The sequence below is a fragment of the Penicillium manginii genome (genome assembly GCF_028828005.1).
Source record: "Penicillium manginii strain IBT 31320 chromosome Unknown utg000008l:1.0-3226943.0:1.0-3228205.0, whole genome shotgun sequence".
In the NCBI taxonomy this organism is placed as follows: Eukaryota; Fungi; Ascomycota; class Eurotiomycetes; order Eurotiales; family Aspergillaceae; genus Penicillium; species Penicillium manginii.
In genome coordinates, this window is record NW_026643109.1 from 2,582,806 (window position 1) to 2,601,136 (window position 18,331).

At 48.2% G+C, this 18,331-nt stretch overlaps 7 protein-coding genes across 7 annotated transcripts; 2 read left to right on the forward strand and 5 right to left on the reverse strand.

Moving 5' to 3' along the window:
• Nucleotides 1-183: 183 nt before the first annotated feature.
• N7533_011596 (uncharacterized protein) lies at nt 184-2,715 on the reverse strand (the record flags this gene model as incomplete). The annotated part of the gene is made up of 2 exons (XM_057108246.1): nt 184-1,836; nt 1,987-2,715. The coding sequence occupies 2 exons, from the start codon at nt 2,713-2,715 to the stop codon at nt 184-186; spliced, it is 2,382 nt and encodes a 793-aa protein (XP_056955624.1).
• A 1,923-nt stretch (nt 2,716-4,638) lies between these two features.
• N7533_011597 (uncharacterized protein) lies at nt 4,639-5,333 on the reverse strand (the record flags this gene model as incomplete). Its single annotated transcript, XM_057108247.1, has 2 exons — nt 4,639-5,060; nt 5,096-5,333. The coding sequence occupies 2 exons, from the start codon at nt 5,331-5,333 to the stop codon at nt 4,639-4,641; spliced, it is 660 nt and encodes a 219-aa protein (XP_056955625.1).
• Nucleotides 5,334-6,705: 1,372 nt separating this feature from the next.
• Nucleotides 6,706-7,772, forward strand: N7533_011598 (extracellular dihydrogeodin oxidase/laccase; the record flags this gene model as incomplete). The annotated part of the gene is made up of 2 exons (XM_057108248.1): nt 6,706-7,165; nt 7,378-7,772. 2 exons carry the CDS (start codon nt 6,706-6,708, stop codon nt 7,770-7,772), a joined length of 855 nt encoding a protein of 284 aa, XP_056955626.1.
• A 316-nt stretch (nt 7,773-8,088) lies between these two features.
• Nucleotides 8,089-10,076, reverse strand: N7533_011599 (sugar porter family MFS transporter; the record flags this gene model as incomplete). The annotated part of the gene is made up of 8 exons (XM_057108249.1): nt 8,089-8,294; nt 8,351-8,411; nt 8,463-8,619; nt 8,677-8,771; nt 8,825-9,016; nt 9,072-9,481; nt 9,534-9,623; nt 9,683-10,076. 8 exons carry the CDS (start codon nt 10,074-10,076, stop codon nt 8,089-8,091), a joined length of 1,605 nt encoding a protein of 534 aa, XP_056955627.1.
• Nucleotides 10,077-10,581: 505 nt separating this feature from the next.
• N7533_011600 (uncharacterized protein) lies at nt 10,582-12,011 on the forward strand (the record flags this gene model as incomplete). Its single annotated transcript, XM_057108250.1, has 3 exons — nt 10,582-10,662; nt 10,716-10,790; nt 10,845-12,011. The coding sequence occupies 3 exons, from the start codon at nt 10,582-10,584 to the stop codon at nt 12,009-12,011; spliced, it is 1,323 nt and encodes a 440-aa protein (XP_056955628.1).
• Nucleotides 12,012-12,731: 720 nt separating this feature from the next.
• On the reverse strand, nt 12,732-15,015 carry N7533_011601 (uncharacterized protein; the record flags this gene model as incomplete). Its single annotated transcript, XM_057108251.1, has 6 exons — nt 12,732-13,077; nt 13,150-13,241; nt 13,292-13,903; nt 13,957-14,374; nt 14,432-14,858; nt 14,973-15,015. The coding sequence occupies 6 exons, from the start codon at nt 15,013-15,015 to the stop codon at nt 12,732-12,734; spliced, it is 1,938 nt and encodes a 645-aa protein (XP_056955629.1).
• A 1,271-nt stretch (nt 15,016-16,286) lies between these two features.
• Nucleotides 16,287-17,201, reverse strand: N7533_011602 (2EXR domain-containing protein; the record flags this gene model as incomplete). Its single annotated transcript, XM_057108252.1, has 1 exon — nt 16,287-17,201. One exon carries the CDS (start codon nt 17,199-17,201, stop codon nt 16,287-16,289), a length of 915 nt encoding a protein of 304 aa, XP_056955630.1.
• Nucleotides 17,202-18,331: the final 1,130 nt, after the last annotated feature.

An 18,331-nucleotide genomic window follows, 5' to 3' on the forward strand; every position in this document is an offset into this window, starting at 1 on the left:
GTGGGCTCCCACCTGCGCCCAGCAGTCGTTCCGTGAGCCAAGTGTAGATCGCTGGTGCTGTTGCTGGCCATGGCTGTAATCCATTGAGGGCGCAGCTACGGGTGTATGAGCGCTGTGCGGAGCGGTACCCTTTTCTTGTTCCCTCTGCCAGACCATTCCAGACCAGCTTAGCATGACCAGCACTCACGAAAATAGGCTGGCTGGAGAACCAGGCTGGCGGAGCAAGGGAAAGGAGCTCGTCCACTGTGGGCAAATGTCAGCGATGGAACCATAGTCGGAACGGGATAATGCGTCAGCTAGTAGGTTTTCTGATGAAGGTAGCCAGTGTGGCTGGATTTCTATGTCAAGGGCGGCTGCTATACTGAAAAGCATGAGCAGTTGGCGATGGGCCGGCCCGCGGAGTGCCTGCTTAGACAGGCCATGGAACGCGACGGCACTGTCCGTAAAAGCGAGGACACGATGATGAGCCCAATGGAGGCTGTGTAGAAGGAAGGCCTGCAGAATTGCGGTAACCTCCTTGGTGTTGATGTGGGCCTCGCTAGCGCAGACGGAGGAGGCGTCCACAATAGCGGCGTGAGTGGAAGGCAGGTAAGGTGCTGCAGACAACCAGTCTCCGGCGGAGTCCCGTGAGGGCGCAAAAAAGAAGAAGAGGCCCAGACCGGAGTCACACGCGTCTGTGTAGAGGGCAACTAGGGGGCGGCTCTTCTTAAAGAAATGGATTCCGTTGAAAAACGGGATTGTGTCCGTCCACCACGCGAGGTCCTCGCGGCTATCATGGGATAGGCGGCGGAGAGAGCGCTGGTGAGGTGGGAAAGATGCGAGGTCGCTGTAGAGCGACTGGAGGCGGGGTCTGCCAAGACGAATGACCATTGAGCAGTGTTGGAGGAAACCGATCACACGTTGCAAGGCTTTATGCGAAACACGATTTTGCTGTAATAGCGACGCGGCCTCAGAAGATGCGCGTGTTAGCTTATCGCGAGGCATGCGGGCCTGTAGAAGTGTTGTGTCGATTTCGATCCCAAGCACATTGACCACGGTACCCGCGGCGTCTTTGGTGTTATTCCTTGGGATGCCTAGTGCATCTGTAAGAGGAATGTATACGGTATTGAACTCGGCGATAGCCTGAGAAACATCTCCTACAGAAGGAGGAAAAACAGTGATAAAATCGTCAAGGTAATGGACGATAGAGGCCCCAGGTAAGTAGGCAGTCAGAAGCCAGTTGAGACCCTCAGCAAAGAGATTAAAGATGAAGGGTGCAGTTGCAAGACCAAATGGAAGGCAACACTCCATGTATGTCTTGCTATCCCACGAAAAGGCTAGGAGAGGCCGGTCGGCCGGTGCGACGGGGATATTGCGGAAAGCATCTTTGATGTCGCGTTTGATGATAAAGCATCCTCGTCCAGAGGTGCGGGTGAGTTCGAAAATGTGATCTATGGAGATGTATTGTATGGCAGAGGCGATAGCCGGGATAGACTCGTTGACACTGCACCCTGGCGGGTAGGAAAGGTCATGGATACGGCGCCAGCTTCCGTCTTGTTTAGGTACGAGCCCTAGTGGAGACACAACAGCGGGACCAGTGCAAACTTGCACTCGACGATTTGACAGGTCATCGGAGAGCTTTTGGGTGATAATAGAGGGTTCCTCAATATGGTGATTAGATGTTCGGCGGTCTGTCGGCTGGCCCGTACAACCAAGGCGGCAGCCGAATGTGAGAATACCGCTGCAAATAGTCCCTAGATCGCCAGGATATCGTTCAAGGAGAGTTTCCCACACTGAACTGATAAAAGGGGAAGCAGAATCACGCAGGGGCGGGAGAGAAGAGTCAAAGATCTCAAACTGAATAGAAGTGTTGGGACGCGGGGCTGGCCAGCTGGTTGGCGGTGATAGCGTTTGAAATATATCAAGGCAGACCGCGGCGTGGTCCTAACTCGCTGGTTTCACTTTGCAGCTTATCATAGAGTGTTCGTTGCCACACTTAGAGCAGACGTGCCTACGGTGACATGTTCGCCAGTGACAGCCAGCAAAAGAGTTGAACTTTTCACAGATGACAGAATCGTTGTTTGAGGCGGCGGTTGAGCGCGTTGACCGTGTGGTTGGGGTAGTCGGCGCTGTCTTTGCTGGGAGCACGTTATCCGGGCGTAGGTAGGAGCTTTCGAGAGCTTTCCCAATTTCCCAGTCGCCAAGAGAAACGGCAAGGTCGCCTTTATCGACGACCATCTGATGGTGGTCTAAGGCCATTTGCAGAATACACTCCTGCCACTTATATGCCCTGGCAAGGTCACAAATACGGCGGTGGAAAAGGACCATTCCACTGATGCATAGTGAGTGCTTGGCAGCGAAGAAATCACACCAGATGGCGATATAATTGCTAAAGCAGTGGGCCCACAGGGATGCGTCATTGCCCCAGTCCTTGATTGAAACCACCTTGCGGAATTGCAGGCCAGACGATGTGGACTTCAAGTCGAAGGACTCGCCATCCGGTGCCGAGGCTTTGAATTCGGGGCTGCGAAGTTTTATGAGGTCCTTCTTTGGGCGGAAGGTGTGTTCAAAAACGGCTATAATGGCAGCACGGTCGAGACCGGGGAAGCGGGGGAGGACTGGCAAAACAAGAGACGGAACCCTACCGTCGTCGATATCCTCCTCTGTGGTGAGATCTATACGTGGGCGCTTACGCTGCCCGTCGCCCGCAACGAGGGAAGCGGACACTGTGGACATAAATGAATCGCGTTGGGTATCAGAGAGAGAATTCCAAATATACTCCGGTGGATAGAACGAGGAGCCCAGGGTGGTCTGTCCCCCAGGAGTAGTACTGGGGGGCCTCGGAACTATGTCGCACCATTGCAAGAGGAACTCTTGAAGAAGAAACCGCTGCGAAGAGAGCCCAACTCTCCTTCGAAACGGCAATGTTCCTTTCGAAGGAGAGGATATACGAGCAATATCTGTGTGCGATTATAAGCACGGAATATCGTGGACCCGACGCAAGGGGGAGGGGCTCTCCGCAACAATCCCGAATAGAACATATCATTTGTTTAAACCCTAAAAACTCTAATTATCCCTCTCTAAAGCTATCTACTTTCTGAAGTTACGAATATAAGTCTTTGAACATATACTTTTATAATACCACTAGGTGCCATACACTAATATGATTCGAATATATTTGATTAGCCTCTGTAACGATCGAAGCCTTTGGTGCCTGTGGTACGTGCCCAAAGCACGTGACCCAGGCAGCCGCTCATGTGTAGATAGTTGTAATGGGAGCATCTCTCCTTCTCTCCCTCTCTTCTTCCCTCCTAGCTTAATACCTTCACTTAGATTACCCAATGCCCGTCCATAACGGGCATTGGGCCTTCCCCTGGTGCCCATGGACGGGCAACGTCGCAGTCTATCTAAGGCTATGGCTGTAGAACCCTAGGATATCAATATCGTGGAATAACCTTGGACGACCATACTGCTTATAGTTAATAAAGTGGCCCTGTGTACTGTGATTTTAAGTATGTGTTTTTACAGACTTTATCTTTAGTGTCTGGCGAGATTCACTATTCTGGGGACTTGATAGGGTGTCTGGAACTCTAATTTTGATTTATCCTTCTGGTATCTATGTTGTAGATTTGTTAAAATATATATTGTCTAGATAAAGTAAACTTTCTACACTTCTAGGGATCATTCAAAGTATATCTCTGAAAGTCAAGAACTGAAAATGGGCTAATCTGAAGGGCTATGACCGAAGCTTACTTTGCTGATGGAAAGAATACGGCTCTAGAGGCCTTGACGGAACGGGCAGGATTTTGATTCAAATCTCTAATAATGTATTGGGTTTAGCGTAAGTCACGAAAATAACCCACCTAGGAAGGCGGTTCTTCTACACGCCCTTAACATATCACGGCAGAATCTACAAGATTTGGCTAACTTGCAGACGAATAACTCAACAACAAAAGTAGCTGGAGGAAATTACAGAGTATATTTAGAGTCGCTGAGCTTGAATGTACAAGATAATATTAAATCTCATGCCGATAAATTCACGTGGTAGGTTGGCACAAGGTCACGATTGCAGGTAAAGAATCACTGCTCACGATGGCGCCGTGTCGCAGCTTAGTCCGGCTAGGAAAACCACCCAATCACTCGACATCCATCTGGTAAGACAAGCTCCAGCACACAAGAAAAAAAAAAGTAAGACTGGGGTGTATCCATGGCTCCAAAGCAAACCCGCATAGGGATCTAGCGCAGCAACTTCATACTCCTGCCAGTGACAATCAACATTCTTCATATCACATAGAAGCCCTATACAGTGTCATATGCCTCTCGATGCATAGGTAATTATTGATGAAGGCTGTTATGACGAACCAGGACGTCACTTGATCATGTTGACCTGCGGGTCACGTGCGCAGGCACCAGTTCATGTACGATAGTTGCGATGAGAGCTCTCTCTCTCTCTCTTCTTTTTTTCTCAGTTTTGTTGCTTTTCGTCAAAATACTACAATTTTTCAATATTCGAGTCCCCACAGCTGTAAATATTATTGAGAACCCTTTGGTCCTGGTTCGAATTTTGAAGGATTATGGGCACTTCTCGACTTTTGTAACACGGCCATAATGATGGGATGCTCAATTTATTGTAGCTATTCATCAAATAGATTTATTAAACTAATTACGCATGACGGTATTAGATGCTGGCCCTATTGACCGCAAAGTGATTGAAATATCATCCGGTGTATGGGCCGTGGCTTCACTCCACATTAACTGCCATATGGCAGCTCCCTCGAGTTGACGGGCCGAAAATGCCACATCAGACTTATTCTCTGGGGCAACTTCGACATACTTCTCATATAACCACCAAACATCCGTCATAGCACCTGGTTCTGTTGTAACATTTGAAACGAATCCGACTGGTCGAGCCCCATCGCTAGTTTTAATCAAAGCCAGCCACGGGCCCGTGAATGCATTCTCAGCACCAATGAAAGCAGTCTCCGGAGTCCCGGTACTCAAATCATCACTATATACCATCCAGTTGGCCGGGCGATTGGCATGGCCACTGGGAATTCCCACTAAGCCAGAATAAGTACTACCTTGGTAAAGGAAATAGAACAAAGCCAGTCTTTACCTTTGAAGTCCGCGGTGTTGAGTCCCTTAGACATCGAGATGTTACCGAGAGCAGCGAAGCCTGTATAATCAATTAGATAGGCACGTTTTCTTGTCAAGCTCAAATATCTTTTCTCGGGAGACTTGCCATTTACCGCAAAGACACGTAGACCAGGTATTCCTTCGCCGTAGGCAAATAGGCTGAATTCAGTTCCGACGGACTTTATAGGATATTCTAGAGAAATTGCCCATTGAGCCATTTCAGTTAACAAGAATAAGTGGCGTTTGATGAAATTCATAGTCAGTGCCCCTAGGGTTCGCTTTAGGTAGATCGCTTGTTTGTTTGCGTATGAAGGGAATTTTAGGGTTTCGCAATAAATTGATTGAGCGGCTCTCGTTACGTCTCCATTATATGATAAAATTGCCCTAATTTATAATAGCTGTGTAATATCCCGTTAGACACTGTTTCACTTGAATTGATATAGTGTAGCGACACTCGCGTCATTTGCCAAGGAAATTCCTTGTGAATGCCGTTGAATTAGAAATGACTCATTGGCTTACAGAATCTGGTCTACAAACCTTACATAATAATTTTCAATTTGTGTGAGCCTTTTAAATGAAGGAAAAGATAATAGAAAATGAGCCCGTCCTTGATTAGTGGAAACCCTTTTTGTAGCTATCTGACGAATTAAATACTCGGAAGATATCAATGCAGATAGAAATAATTTGGGTTGTTTAATGAACCCCTGCACTTGGATATAATCTGATAAGAGACAAGCTAATACGCCTGTCAGGTTACACTAGACAGAACGGATATATCATAAGCGGGGCTCGGAACGACTCCATTGTCATGGTCAGGGATATTGTTTATTGGACCAACCTGGATATCCTATATCTAACTAAAGACAGAGCGTGGAATATGAGGAAATACAATTTGGAGGTGATAGGTGCTCGAAGGCAGCCTGGCACAGGCGGGTCGAACGGCCTCACAACACACAACACCACTGCACACGTCACCTAGAATGGGAGCGACCGAATGGTAGGAAGGTGCCACCGGCAGTGGAACCTGATTCTGAGTGCCGTAGGCACTGTTTAGTAAAATTCTGATCTAGATGAGGGTAGCTGTCTACGTTGTTCTCTCTTAGGTGCCTCTCTTAAGACTACATACAACAGCTAGGGCAGTATCTGGCAAAACATAACTGTCGGTCACTTGATTTCTACTACAATTTACAGCATAAAAATTGGGTTAACTACTTAATCACCTTTCTGTTCTGTCATTACCTTTTGGCTTTTGACGCCTTCCCGTAGCAGAGCCCAGCCCACTTCATGAATAGAGTACGAAAAGGTATTATTTCGTTTTTTTCGCTAGGCTTTCGTAATCTTCAAACCTACGCCACGTTATCGACAAGTATCATCATTGTATTTCCAATCCACTTTTGAGACGCAAGGTCATCTCTGCACGAGGAAATGTCGGATCATTTTAAAAATCAATGAAAGAGGCGTTCTTCATTTAGTCGCCACTGTCTTTATGGGACAAACATTTCAAATTTACAACATAAATACTGATGCCATCGCCCAACTATTCTGGGGCCAGTCTACCAGATCATATTGAGGACAGATACATTAGCTTCGATGAGCATAATTCTGAAGATGAAGCTCTCAATCGCCGCATCATTAGCTTTTTCGGTTTTTATTGGCTCTATCTATGCTTCTCAATCTGATTCGAAGGCGAAACATACAATTACTTGCCCAGAGATACTTCCTTTGAATGATACGAGAGGTCCATGTCATATTGAATCTCCTTGTCGAGGGAACTCCCCAAATACCCGGACATCGTGGTGCTGTCGCAACATCCACACGGACTATGAGTTGGATTGGCCGGATACAGGCGTTACGCGCGAATATGAGTCTGTGGTGGGGAACCATCACCATCGACCAGACGGCCATGACCGTGCCACTATTGCCGTCAATGGAAAAATACCCGGACCACCAAATTTTGCTGACTGGGGTGACTGGGTCATCGTTCACGTCCGCAACAATCTAACTGCAGAGACTAATGGCGTGGAGGCTGGGGTTTCGATTCACTGGCATGGTATTAATCAATGGTGAAGTAATCTCAACGATGGTGTGGCATCGATAACACAGTGCCCAATTCCTCCTCAGCAAAACCGGACGTATAGATGGCGAGCAACACAGTAGGCAACCGCCTGGTACCACGCCCATATTGGCTTACAGGCATGGAGGGGGTATTTGGGGGGATAATCATAAACGGTCCAGCAAGCGGAAATTATGATGAATATAAAGGCATTTTAATCCCCAGTGACTGGACTCATAGCCCTTCATCACAGGCTTACGACACAATTCAAACGTTTGGTCCTCAAGAATTGGCCAACTGCTTACTGAATGGAACGAACATTTGGTCTCCCGCAGAGGATACAAATGAATGTAGCTTTCAGGATGTCTCTCAGCCAAACCACCTGCTTCCTTCCTGCTTTCTTAAGAGGGATAAAGACTCATCATCCGTGACTATTGGAGATCGCTTTAATATGACGATGGAATTCGGAAAGTCTTACCGTATACGGCTTATCAATGCCGCTATTGATAACCAGTTTCGGTTCCTGATTGAAGGACATGACATGACTGTCATTGCAATGGATCTACTAGAGGCACAGGATGAGGATACTCGCATGAGAGACTGAAGATGGTGGTGACATGAAGATGCTATGGAGAGAAGCTATCTATGGAGAGAAGTTATCTATATGACAGGCACGGCGGGCACTGGCTGACTCAGCAACCTTGGGCCTGAGCCCTCAGGCCTCAGTAAAATGTACGAGCAGTGAGGCCCGCTGCTCCAGGTCCCTTGGGTTAAAGCTAAATGAGCGTAGACTTAAGCAAATATCTCATATTGGACTTTCTTATTGCTGGATTTTAGCGTAGAAAAATTGTCACCCACTTGAAAGAGATTGCTGAATCAACCATATCCAATCCCATAAATTGTACAAGAGACCCAGAGCATTAGGCGATTGTCTGCACCTCGGGTTTCTCATACGATGTCGACTCGTTCTGGCCTGCATCAAACCCATCGTTCTTTTCGACTTTGTGTTCCATCAAGACATTGCCATGCATTTTATACGCCAGCTCCATCTTCCAGTATAAGGGACTCGATATGGAAAACAATGCTTCGATGGATTCCAAGGAACGGTTGCGGGTTTCGGGGTAGACTATAACGATGATTAGCTCTGCTCAATCTATATCCTTTCTCATAGCATCGACGTACAGAAAAAGATGATGGGGATCCAAATTAAGTTAAGAGCTGCGAAGAGAAAGTAGGTACGGCTCTGTGTGATATAGGTCAGCTTCTTCCTTACATAATCGCGTATGCATCTTACCTTCATGGTTTCAAACATAATAGGATTGACCAAAGTGGTCATTCCTACACCGATAGCCCACCCAGTAATACCAAATCCATTACCCTGAGCTCGCAAGTCGCTAGGGAATATCTCCGTGGGTAACAGGAATGCGACAGTACCCCATGTTGCAGCGTAACTAAAGAGATCCAGAGTTAGCATGGCTGGACAGCTAAAGTTGGTCTGGTCACCTTACGCAATATTAAACAAGAACAACATGGTAATGGCCCCGGGCGCATACTGCGCAGCCTTACTGGGATTTTGCAAAGAGCCCTCGTAGACAGCTCCAGCCTGGCCAGCAGTTAGAGATAGGTACCACAATTGCCATATGAGTAGAAACGTACAATTAAATTGACAGCAAATAGGATTGCTGAACCACCCATTAGACAGACACGGCGACCTAGGCGATCAACAATCTGAGCGCTTATTATGGTACCGATGATGCCAACTGTGTTGAGTCCTCCGGCTAGACCGTTTTGCTTGATAGTGCTGTATCCCGCCTGGTGCAAGAGAACTGGAGAATACGCAGTGACAGCCTGTGTTCAAAAGTTAGAAACAATCTCAAGGCAACGCTGACTGAGATGCACATACTGTAATTCCTGTCCAGGAACCCATGATCTGAAGCCAGACACACAGCCAAGCTCGTCTGCCTAAATTCGGATGTCGCTTTCCACCTTTCCCGAGGAGAATTTTTGCGAATTGGATTGGAGAGCTGATCTGGCTTCCCTCCGAAAGTGTGATAATCTCCAAGTACTCCCGATCAATTTCCTCTGGGCTGGCCCTATCCTTACGAAGGCGCTCCAACAGCTCACGTGCATCTTCATTCCGACCAACCGAAGCGAGATACCTGGGACTATCCGGCAGCATCTTGATGCAGCAGACGAGAATCAAGGCTGGGAAACATTGAAAGGAAAGTAAGAAACGCCATCGCACGTCCGAGTATCCGTTATTGATGAAAGCAAGACCGAATGAGATCCAATAAGCGACTGATATCCCGAGATCTAGAAGTTATCCGTTAGCTAGTCAAATAAGAATGCTTCGGGGGTCTCCTACAGTTGGCGATAAACACGTATCCCAGAAATCCGCCACGGTGACTCGCAGAAGAAGTTTCCGACACTAAAACAGGGGTGATGCCGGTCAAGGCTGATATTATCATGAGTCAGAACAAGATTGAACAATCTGCTGCTACATAAAGTACTCACCTCCGGTACCAATGCCCGTTATTACTCGAGCACAGATCATGAAGTCAGAATTCTGAGCGGCAGCCTGTAATGCGCCACCGACCAAGGCAAACAATGCACCCATCAGCAGACCATTGATTCGTCCTAGTCTGTCAGCCAACCATCCTCCAGCAAAGCAGCCGAAGATAGCGCCCAGGTAGTAGACGCTAACGATTCCACCTTGGTGCGTCGTGTCTGTCACAGTGCCGTCTGGCTTCCCAATGCCGACTTCAGTCACGTACTTGGGCGCAGCATTGACGCCGCCCATGACGCCTTGGTCATAGCCTTCGAAGAAGATGGAGACGAGAGAGAAAAACTGGATAGTGATATTCAGCTGCCGCGGCGAGAGCCGCCTCCAAAGCGTCGTATAGCCCATCTTTGTCTGTTGTCTCTCTACCTTTGGTTCAGACGCATTTGAATTATCGAGGGCTCACGAGTCCTTATAAGGTGGAGCATCCATCCCCAGGGCCTTCCCCGGACGATCGGATATGGAGTTTAGTCGGGGGAGGCCCGGGGTTGACGAATATTCGGCTCTTGTTTAGACGCGTAGCCGTTTATCAGCGTCTGCCGAAGTTCTAAGCTTGTTTTCCTGTACTCTATACTCTATAGTCTATATCCGGCCTTGGCAGGTGGCACTGACACTGGCAATGGAAATGGGTCGATACCCGTTTTGCCACTTAACATTTAACCGTTTAAACAACCGTTTAGCAGTGTTGCCGTTAAGGTTAATTGGTAATCCAATGTTAATCGCGCTAGCCATGTGTTCTCCACAATGTGCCTATAGGCGTTAAGCTGTCCGTTAAATACGGCCTAGTCCTCGTTAATTACTCTCTGCGCACGATCCAACAAAAGTATTAGACACTCCTGCGTGAATCAAAACTATGGATTCGAATAAGGTCAACGGCAATGCTAGCCATGCCCTGGATCTGACTGTCCTCGGCCTGAACAGCGGGACGTCGATGGTGTGTGCTCCAGTCTAATTATCATAAGAAGAGGAAACTCACGGGTAATGCAGGATGGCATCGACTGTGCCCTTTGTCGTTTCCGGCAGGAGACGCCCGAGTCGTCTATGCACTTTGAGCTACTGAAGGTTAGATAGATACTCTCATCATTCATACGAAACACAAACTGACGCTGTATACAGTATGGAGAGATCCCGCTGGAGGCGGAAATCAAGAAACGGGTTATGAACATGATCCTGCACAACAAAACTTCTCCGTCTGAGTTGTCAGAAGTCAACGTTATCCTAGGCGAGACGTTTGCGTCGGCAGTGCAACAGTTCTGCAAGGATTTTGATGTCGACATTGACTCGATTGATCTCTTGGGCTCCCACGGCCAGATGATCTGGCTGCTCTCCATGCCCGAGCCAGGCGAGACTCGAAGCGCATTGACGATGGCCGAGGGAACATTCCTGGCCTCGCGCACGGGGATCACCTCAGTGACAGACTTCCGCGTGAGCGATCAAGCTGCCGGGCGCCAGGGTGCTCCACTGATTGCGTTTTTTGACGCATTAGTGCTACACCACCCGACCAAGTTACGTGCCTGCCAGAACATCGGTGGCATCGCGAACGTGTGCTTTATCCCGCCAGACACCCACGGCGGCGTGAACGAATGCTACGACTTTGATACTGGCCCAGGTAATGTTTTCATCGATGCCGTGGTGCGCCATTACACCAACGGGGAGCGCGAGTATGACAAAGACGGCGAGATGGGTGCGCGTGGGATTGTTGACCAGGAGCTCGTGGACGACTTCTTACGCCACCCGTACTTTGCCCTAGAACCGCCCAAAACTACGGGCCGCGAGGTTTTCCGGGACACGCTCGCGCATGAACTTATCACCAAAGCGGAGACTAAGGGTCTTGGTCCTGACGATGTTGTTGCCACTGTCACCCGTATCACAAGCCAGGCTATTGTGGATCACTACCGTCGCTATGCCCCTAAAGACCTTGAGATTGCCGAGATCTTTATGTGTGGCGGGGGCGCTTATAACCCTAACATCACATCATTTATCCAGAAGCACTATCCCAACACTCGCATCATGATGCTGGATGAGGCCGGGATTCCCGGCGGTGCCAAAGAGGCCATCACCTTCGCCTGGCAGGGTATGGAGGCTGTGGTGGGCCGTTCCATCCCTGTTCCCACGCGCGTCGAGAATCGTCAAGAATATGTGCTCGGAAAGGTGTCTCCGGGCAAGAACTATCGCAAAGTCATGCGCCAAGGTATGCTTTTCGGTGCGGGTCGCGATCATCTTTCCCCGGTGAAGGAACTCGTCAACTATGTTGATGGCAAGGTATTCAACAACAAGTGGTAAATAAAGATCTCTTTTGGGGAGAGAGAGACATTTACCTATAATCACTGCTAATTCCATGCACGGAAAGGCAAGATACATTGTATTGAGAGTGTGCATAGGCTACATATCACATTGATGAAAACACGAGACATTGGATTCTTTCACAAGTCTCGTCTATCTATCGTAATAAAAACAGATTACTCCCAATAAAGTTCAGAGCATTTGAATCAGTTTTCTAGTCGGACACTGCGCACCTCATTGAATCCGAGCAGGTTCTTTTACCTTGAGCTGTGTTGGCAACCCGAGAACAGTAGACAATGTTGAACCCATCGCCGGTATATGTGTGTCCTTCCAGGATATTGCAGGATATTGCCTTCATCGAAGATTTTGGAGACGTGGTCTGGAGCCTGGTCTAGAGCAACCTATGACGCCGCCTGCGGTGTACATAAATCTCCTGTTCCTTCTGCTTGACAAGAGTCATGAAAGTTTGCCACCGTGCTGGTTATCCGGTGGTCCGTACTAGTATTTCTGGGTATTTATCACCCCGTTCTTGGAAGTGATCGATTGATATGATAATAGCGGATTCATGGAAGGGCTCAAAGTCAAAAAGGGGACGATCCGGGGTGGACTGTGTCTTGTCACCAATCCCAGCGGACAATCGTCCTTTTTGCAGCAGGTATTGCATAGATAACACCTTTCACGATGTGCCTAAGCCAGTTACCCTCGCCGCCCGGAATGAAACTAGTCGAAGGCCAAAGGCAGAAATCCCTCCGTATTATAAGAATCCAACGGCCATGGCCAATCTGTGAGCAGTTCTGGTGGCAGCTGAAATTGTGACATCTGATCAACGTCAGCACCAGGCGCGGTCCCGACTGCGGAGGCGTTCTGTGCATATGCTGACGGGACAGCAACTTCTGGTAATCCGTTGATGACTGGCACCGCGTTACTTGGCGCGGAAATATCCAGCAGAAGTGAGGTACGCATGTAACCGTCTATTCGATCAACCTGGGCCCGCAGTCGTTCAGCAGCGTCGGAGGCACTTTGTGAGCCTGTTTCGAGACGTTGTAAGAGATCGGCCATTTCAAGACTAGAGGCGAAATAAGAAATCAGCTAGGACTCAGGATATCATCTGACTTATGCTGCATCGTTTTTAACGTACAGTAACGTGCGAACTCGCGTGTAGGATACTTCAGACAAAGTCCCTTCTATGACAGAGCCGAGGATGTAGCCAATTCCGCCAAGGTGATGGAGCTGGGGCTGATCAGTACATGTACCAAGAGAAGCATGGATACTGCACATACCAAAGGGGAGCTGATCGCTTTCAAGTACTCTATGGGCACATTCGAAAACACGTTAAGCACTTCACCCGCGACATCACATTTTCGCTCCACCCCAATTTCCTCAGCAGACAAAAGCACCATTCGAAGGAGTTGTAGTGTCGCCTGAATGTTGGCTGACTGGAACCCGAAGAAGTCCTTAGACATGTCTCCTGTCATTGGCGGCGTCTCGCGAAACTGCGATGGGAGTGCGGAGTACATAGTCATGACCCTGTCCATGACCGCCGGCTCTGATATGGATAATGAGTCAAATAGTGACCATACCTGTGTCGTCCCGTTAGCTGACGAGAAGCGACGCCTATTGCCATCGACCACATGCTCAAGAATACGGTAGAGGTCTGTGGTGAAATTCCAACCACGCAGCCAGGCCACGGGCTGGCGAGAAACGATGGTCACTTTGCTGGAGGAAACCGAATCCGTTTCCGGTGATAGAGTTGGCACGCCATAGCCGTGAATTGTGATAAATTCGTCGTCCACTTCAGTAGGATAGCGCACTAAGGAATGGGCCTCACGATATCGAATAACGCCTCCCCACACAACATTCGAATATATATCCAGCGTGTAGATAGACCAGAACTAAGGATCCAGTCAGCCAGGGGGCGGTAATAGATAAAGGGTATATTCCGTACAAGCCGCCGCCGCTCCTCCGCCTCAATCGGACTCAAGTCCTTTGGCCAGAGCTTTTCATCATACAGGCCATCCATCGAAATCAAGGTGTGGTATAAGCCGGAATACTTCTGCATATTTTTGATCTGGCCGTTTTGGATGCTGGCTATAGCAAGTATAGCACACGCACGCATATAGTGAATACTTTTGGCTGCGATAAGGTCCCGAGGAATCGAGTCTCGAGCCGCAGCAAAGAAAGCCTCGGAGGGTGGATTCATTAGATCTTGTCGTTGCCACCGATTAGAGTACAACGCACCGTCACGGGCACGACCGGAGGCCAAAGAGCAAACAGCCATCGTGGACGCAAAGAGCCCTTGATTGCGGAGGTGCTCCTTGCTGTTGATCCGCTCAATGAAAGACGGCATGTGGAACAAGGGAAAACTAGATATGGTAATTTCAGTCAAACAATCACCCAGAGATCACAGGGAACCATCATACATCGGATAGACGGTCTCGAGATACACCTGGACTAAACTTTTTATTTGCCGGTCACAAGCAATGGCAAACGCTTTCCAAGAATTGTGCAGCGTCACATCGCGGTCATCACTCTCGGCTGTGGACCAGCCATGGTCAAAGGTAGACCAGGGATCGCCGGAGATCGATGGACGATGCGAACTGCGGGGAATCGACGAGCCTGAGGCTCTTTCGCCACTCGCAGTCGCTGCAGGCGCGGGAATACCATGGTCGTCTGTAACCCTCTCATGCTGAATATCGCGACCACTCACTTGAGACCCAGCCTTGACGCCCCGGCGTTTTGCGGGGCGATCAAAGGTGCATAGCACATCGAAGTCCACGCAATTCTGACAGCGACCTAGCGGGTCCTCGTTTTGGCGGCATTTGATGCCGCGTCTGTTGCAAAAGTCGCCTGTATTGGGTTGCATACATTAGCGAATGCAGGGCCCACTTGCCTTGGGATGAGACCCTCAAGATTAAGAGTGGGGAACTCCAGGTCAATCAAATAGCAGTTCGGAGGACTTACATGCTCTTGAAATGCGCTGAAGCTTTCGCGGTTTCTGCGACATATATTCATCAGATCATTCCAGCTGAGGTAGAGCGTGGTATATGAGCCAAGGCTTGGAGCTTTGGCAGGTTACACAGAGCGTGACAGTGAGGTCCGCTCGGTGCAGATAATCCTGAACAAGGAAATCGTGGTGGGAGTTAGGATCTAGGGATGGGACAACAGCTCGTCGTAAGGGCCATTCGAGAATCGGTACTTGATTATCTCAAAGTTATCATCAGTGTTAAAGAGACGCCGCAATCGGGTTCCAGCAGACCGGTGGTAAAAAGGTAACGTGACCTAGACCCACCTTCGGCGCCTGGTTTTTCCGCGGGTTCTCCGTCTTTTTAGCCACCAGTGCAAATCGATTCTCACCGGGGGTGAGATATTCTTACCTGAGACCTGTGCAGACCCATGGGCATGCCCATTGGCAAACCCGCCCATTCATGGGCATGCCCAACCGGCCCATAACCCGCCCATAAGTGGTGAAAAATATCATATTACGTGATTTGCATAAAATATAAATATTTAGGCCATATTTGACTGTATTATAGCTATAATGACCCTACAGAAATTCTACACTAAACTTTTGGCTACACTGATGACCAGGTTTACTAGGATAGATAGAATTGAATGTAGTCTGTATCAAAAACAAAGACTCTAATTCAGAGGGACTGTAGATATAACTCTCGTAAGTCTCCGTTCTGCTCCTGGTCCAGTGGATCTTTTGGACCAGTATTTGAAATGAGATCCCTCCTGATACTTGGAATCATCACTAGTATCCGAAACTTATCCTGTAAAGGCGAACCTGAGTGGTTCTGTAACTGACTTTCGAAAACTACTGTAGCTCTGTGGGTCGGAGATGTTGATCCAAAGATTCTGGGGTCGTTATGGTTCCCCAGAACAGTTTGCAGTCTTTTTTTTTGTACTTGAGAGAAATACACCAATCCAGAACGACTAATCGATTCTTGACAAAATCTTGAGAATACTGTAATTTACGCTGATTGACCGTGGGTACCTTGACAGCACAAAGCCAGCGGAACTATGTCCTAATTTGGACTAGCGTGCGTCAAATGGGGCCCTGGGAGATAAAGAAAGAGAGATTGAAGGTAAATCTGATTTCGAATATTACTGTACTCAAGAATATTCATTACCGACTCAGACCGAGCACTTGTATGTCCCGAATTACTGTACCTTAAAATTTGTTCTTACAGGCTAGCTTTAGAGATTGAACAGTATTTTACAGTCTTTTAAATTTTTTATTTCTTGGTAGACGTGAGTTCTTTAGCAGATGTGCTATTCAGAAGACAAATCCTTATTTTTAGAGCCTTTACACCCCCTAATCCTTGTGCAAAGGCGAAACATGATGGCTGGATGTATTTTCGACACAAGCTTGTCGGATCCCATAGTCTTGACAAGGTCGAATTTCAGTTTCCCCCTCAGGGTTTCCATGGGACCCCGCTCAAACTCCCCGGCAGCAGAAGTCTGAGGATCATATTCATGTACAAAGTCGTAGAAGGCCGTTATTTTGTCCTCGTCGGACACAGAGACGATTTGCACGGTTGCGTCACCTAGCAGTCCAAACAAACCAGATTGAGCGGCGTCTCGGAAGTTCGCATGAATAATAACAACATGCATAACAACCGACCAGCTGGGTCTTTCGTCAAAAACTTCAAATCTCTCGTTCTGACTGTACCGTCTATCGCTGTTGAACCAATACCATTGAAACCATTCGCGCATGATTGAGGGATGACCGACTACCTGGCGACTTAGCCAGGCTACACAGCCCAAGGCACTGCCTTCGCTCTGTTCATCGTAGGTGTATTGGTAAAGAGGAGTCCAATTAATATGCGCGGTGTCTCGCTTGGTATCAAGCCAGTAATCGTCGGCGCCAACACTTGAAAAAGAGGTGAAACGATCATCATCTGGTAAATCGGCATAGAAACCAGCCCGAGGAACACTCCCTGATTCATTGGCAACGTTGCGCGACTCTTGACAGACGCGGGTGATGACGGGTGGAAGGCCATTCAATTTAGCTGTGGGTATAACTTTGCAGGGGTAGGAGCCATCCGAGTCAGGTTCAAGGTTAGAGAGACCCTCGTCGGTCGGGTAATCCAATTCGTGTACGCGCCATGGTAGGCACAGACGCCAAATCTCGAGTCGCAGCTCTGTGGGAAGCCGAGGAAAGAAATGAAAGGATCCTCCGGCCATGACTCGACTCTGGGGGTGTAAAATGTTGTTATGTGAATTTTGGAGTGAGTATTTTGGAAAACTTGAATCTACCAGCAACGAGATGGATGGCAATTATAGTTCGAGGATTAGTCATTCGCCGGACATTCTTGGCATCGAGAAACGACGCTGAGTAGTAGGGTTCAGTATGATCGAACAAAGCTGGCGGTCGACAGAGAAGAACATGAAAGGGAATACACGCGTATTGACGTGCTATTATGGTGGCAGGGAGGAAGGGAAGAAGCTAGCTCCCAGAACGTCGCCCACATAGGATGCATACAGGGCCTCAGGCGCCACACCTCACCTATCGTCGTATTCTTGAGGCTGCGATGAGATTCAAATTTCTCCTTGTTGTGGCTTGGTCCGAACGGCTAATGGCGATCTATAGCCTCACCCTTCCAGAACCTCTGTCTTCAAACCCGCGTGACGAAAATGGCCTTGCGCACTCTCTTCCTTCGCGCCGATCATATTGACACACCACTCGAGGAAGGAATCGAAACCTTTATCGTTGTCCTTTTCGTAATACAGTATTTCTGGAAATCGGTGTCCACCCCATACTCTTTTATTTGTTCCCCAAACCCTATCCCATGGGGGGCAAATCGGATCAGGTCGACGCGATTTGTTTTGTTAGGCCCCACTTGTAATGGCAAATACTAAGGGACAGGCTAGAGACCTGTGACTAGGCAAGACCTCGGATAGTAATCCAAAAAGGGAGGAGAATTAACCAATAGTATGTATGAATAGTAACAGAGACTAATTCTTGAAGAAACTTCAAGAGCAAAAGAAACACTGCGTCAAGTAATTCATCCTGACTATCACTATCTGTATTAGTTACATCTTCTTCCGATTACTCAGGAGCTAAAACCACCAAAAAGGTCAGTCGCTTAGACCAGGCTTTCAGTAACCGCAGATATAGGAGCAGATTAGTTTATCCATTCTTGTACATTATCTGGCAATATTATAGAAGAAGGCTTGTAGACTATACCAATAGTAGAATCTAACAACCCCTCATCATTTATCGGCGGGATATCGGGTAACGGATTTTCCCACAGTCCAAGGTCAGGGCTAAGAGGTAGCAGAAGTTACTCAACCTCGGTAGCGATCGAGAGTTC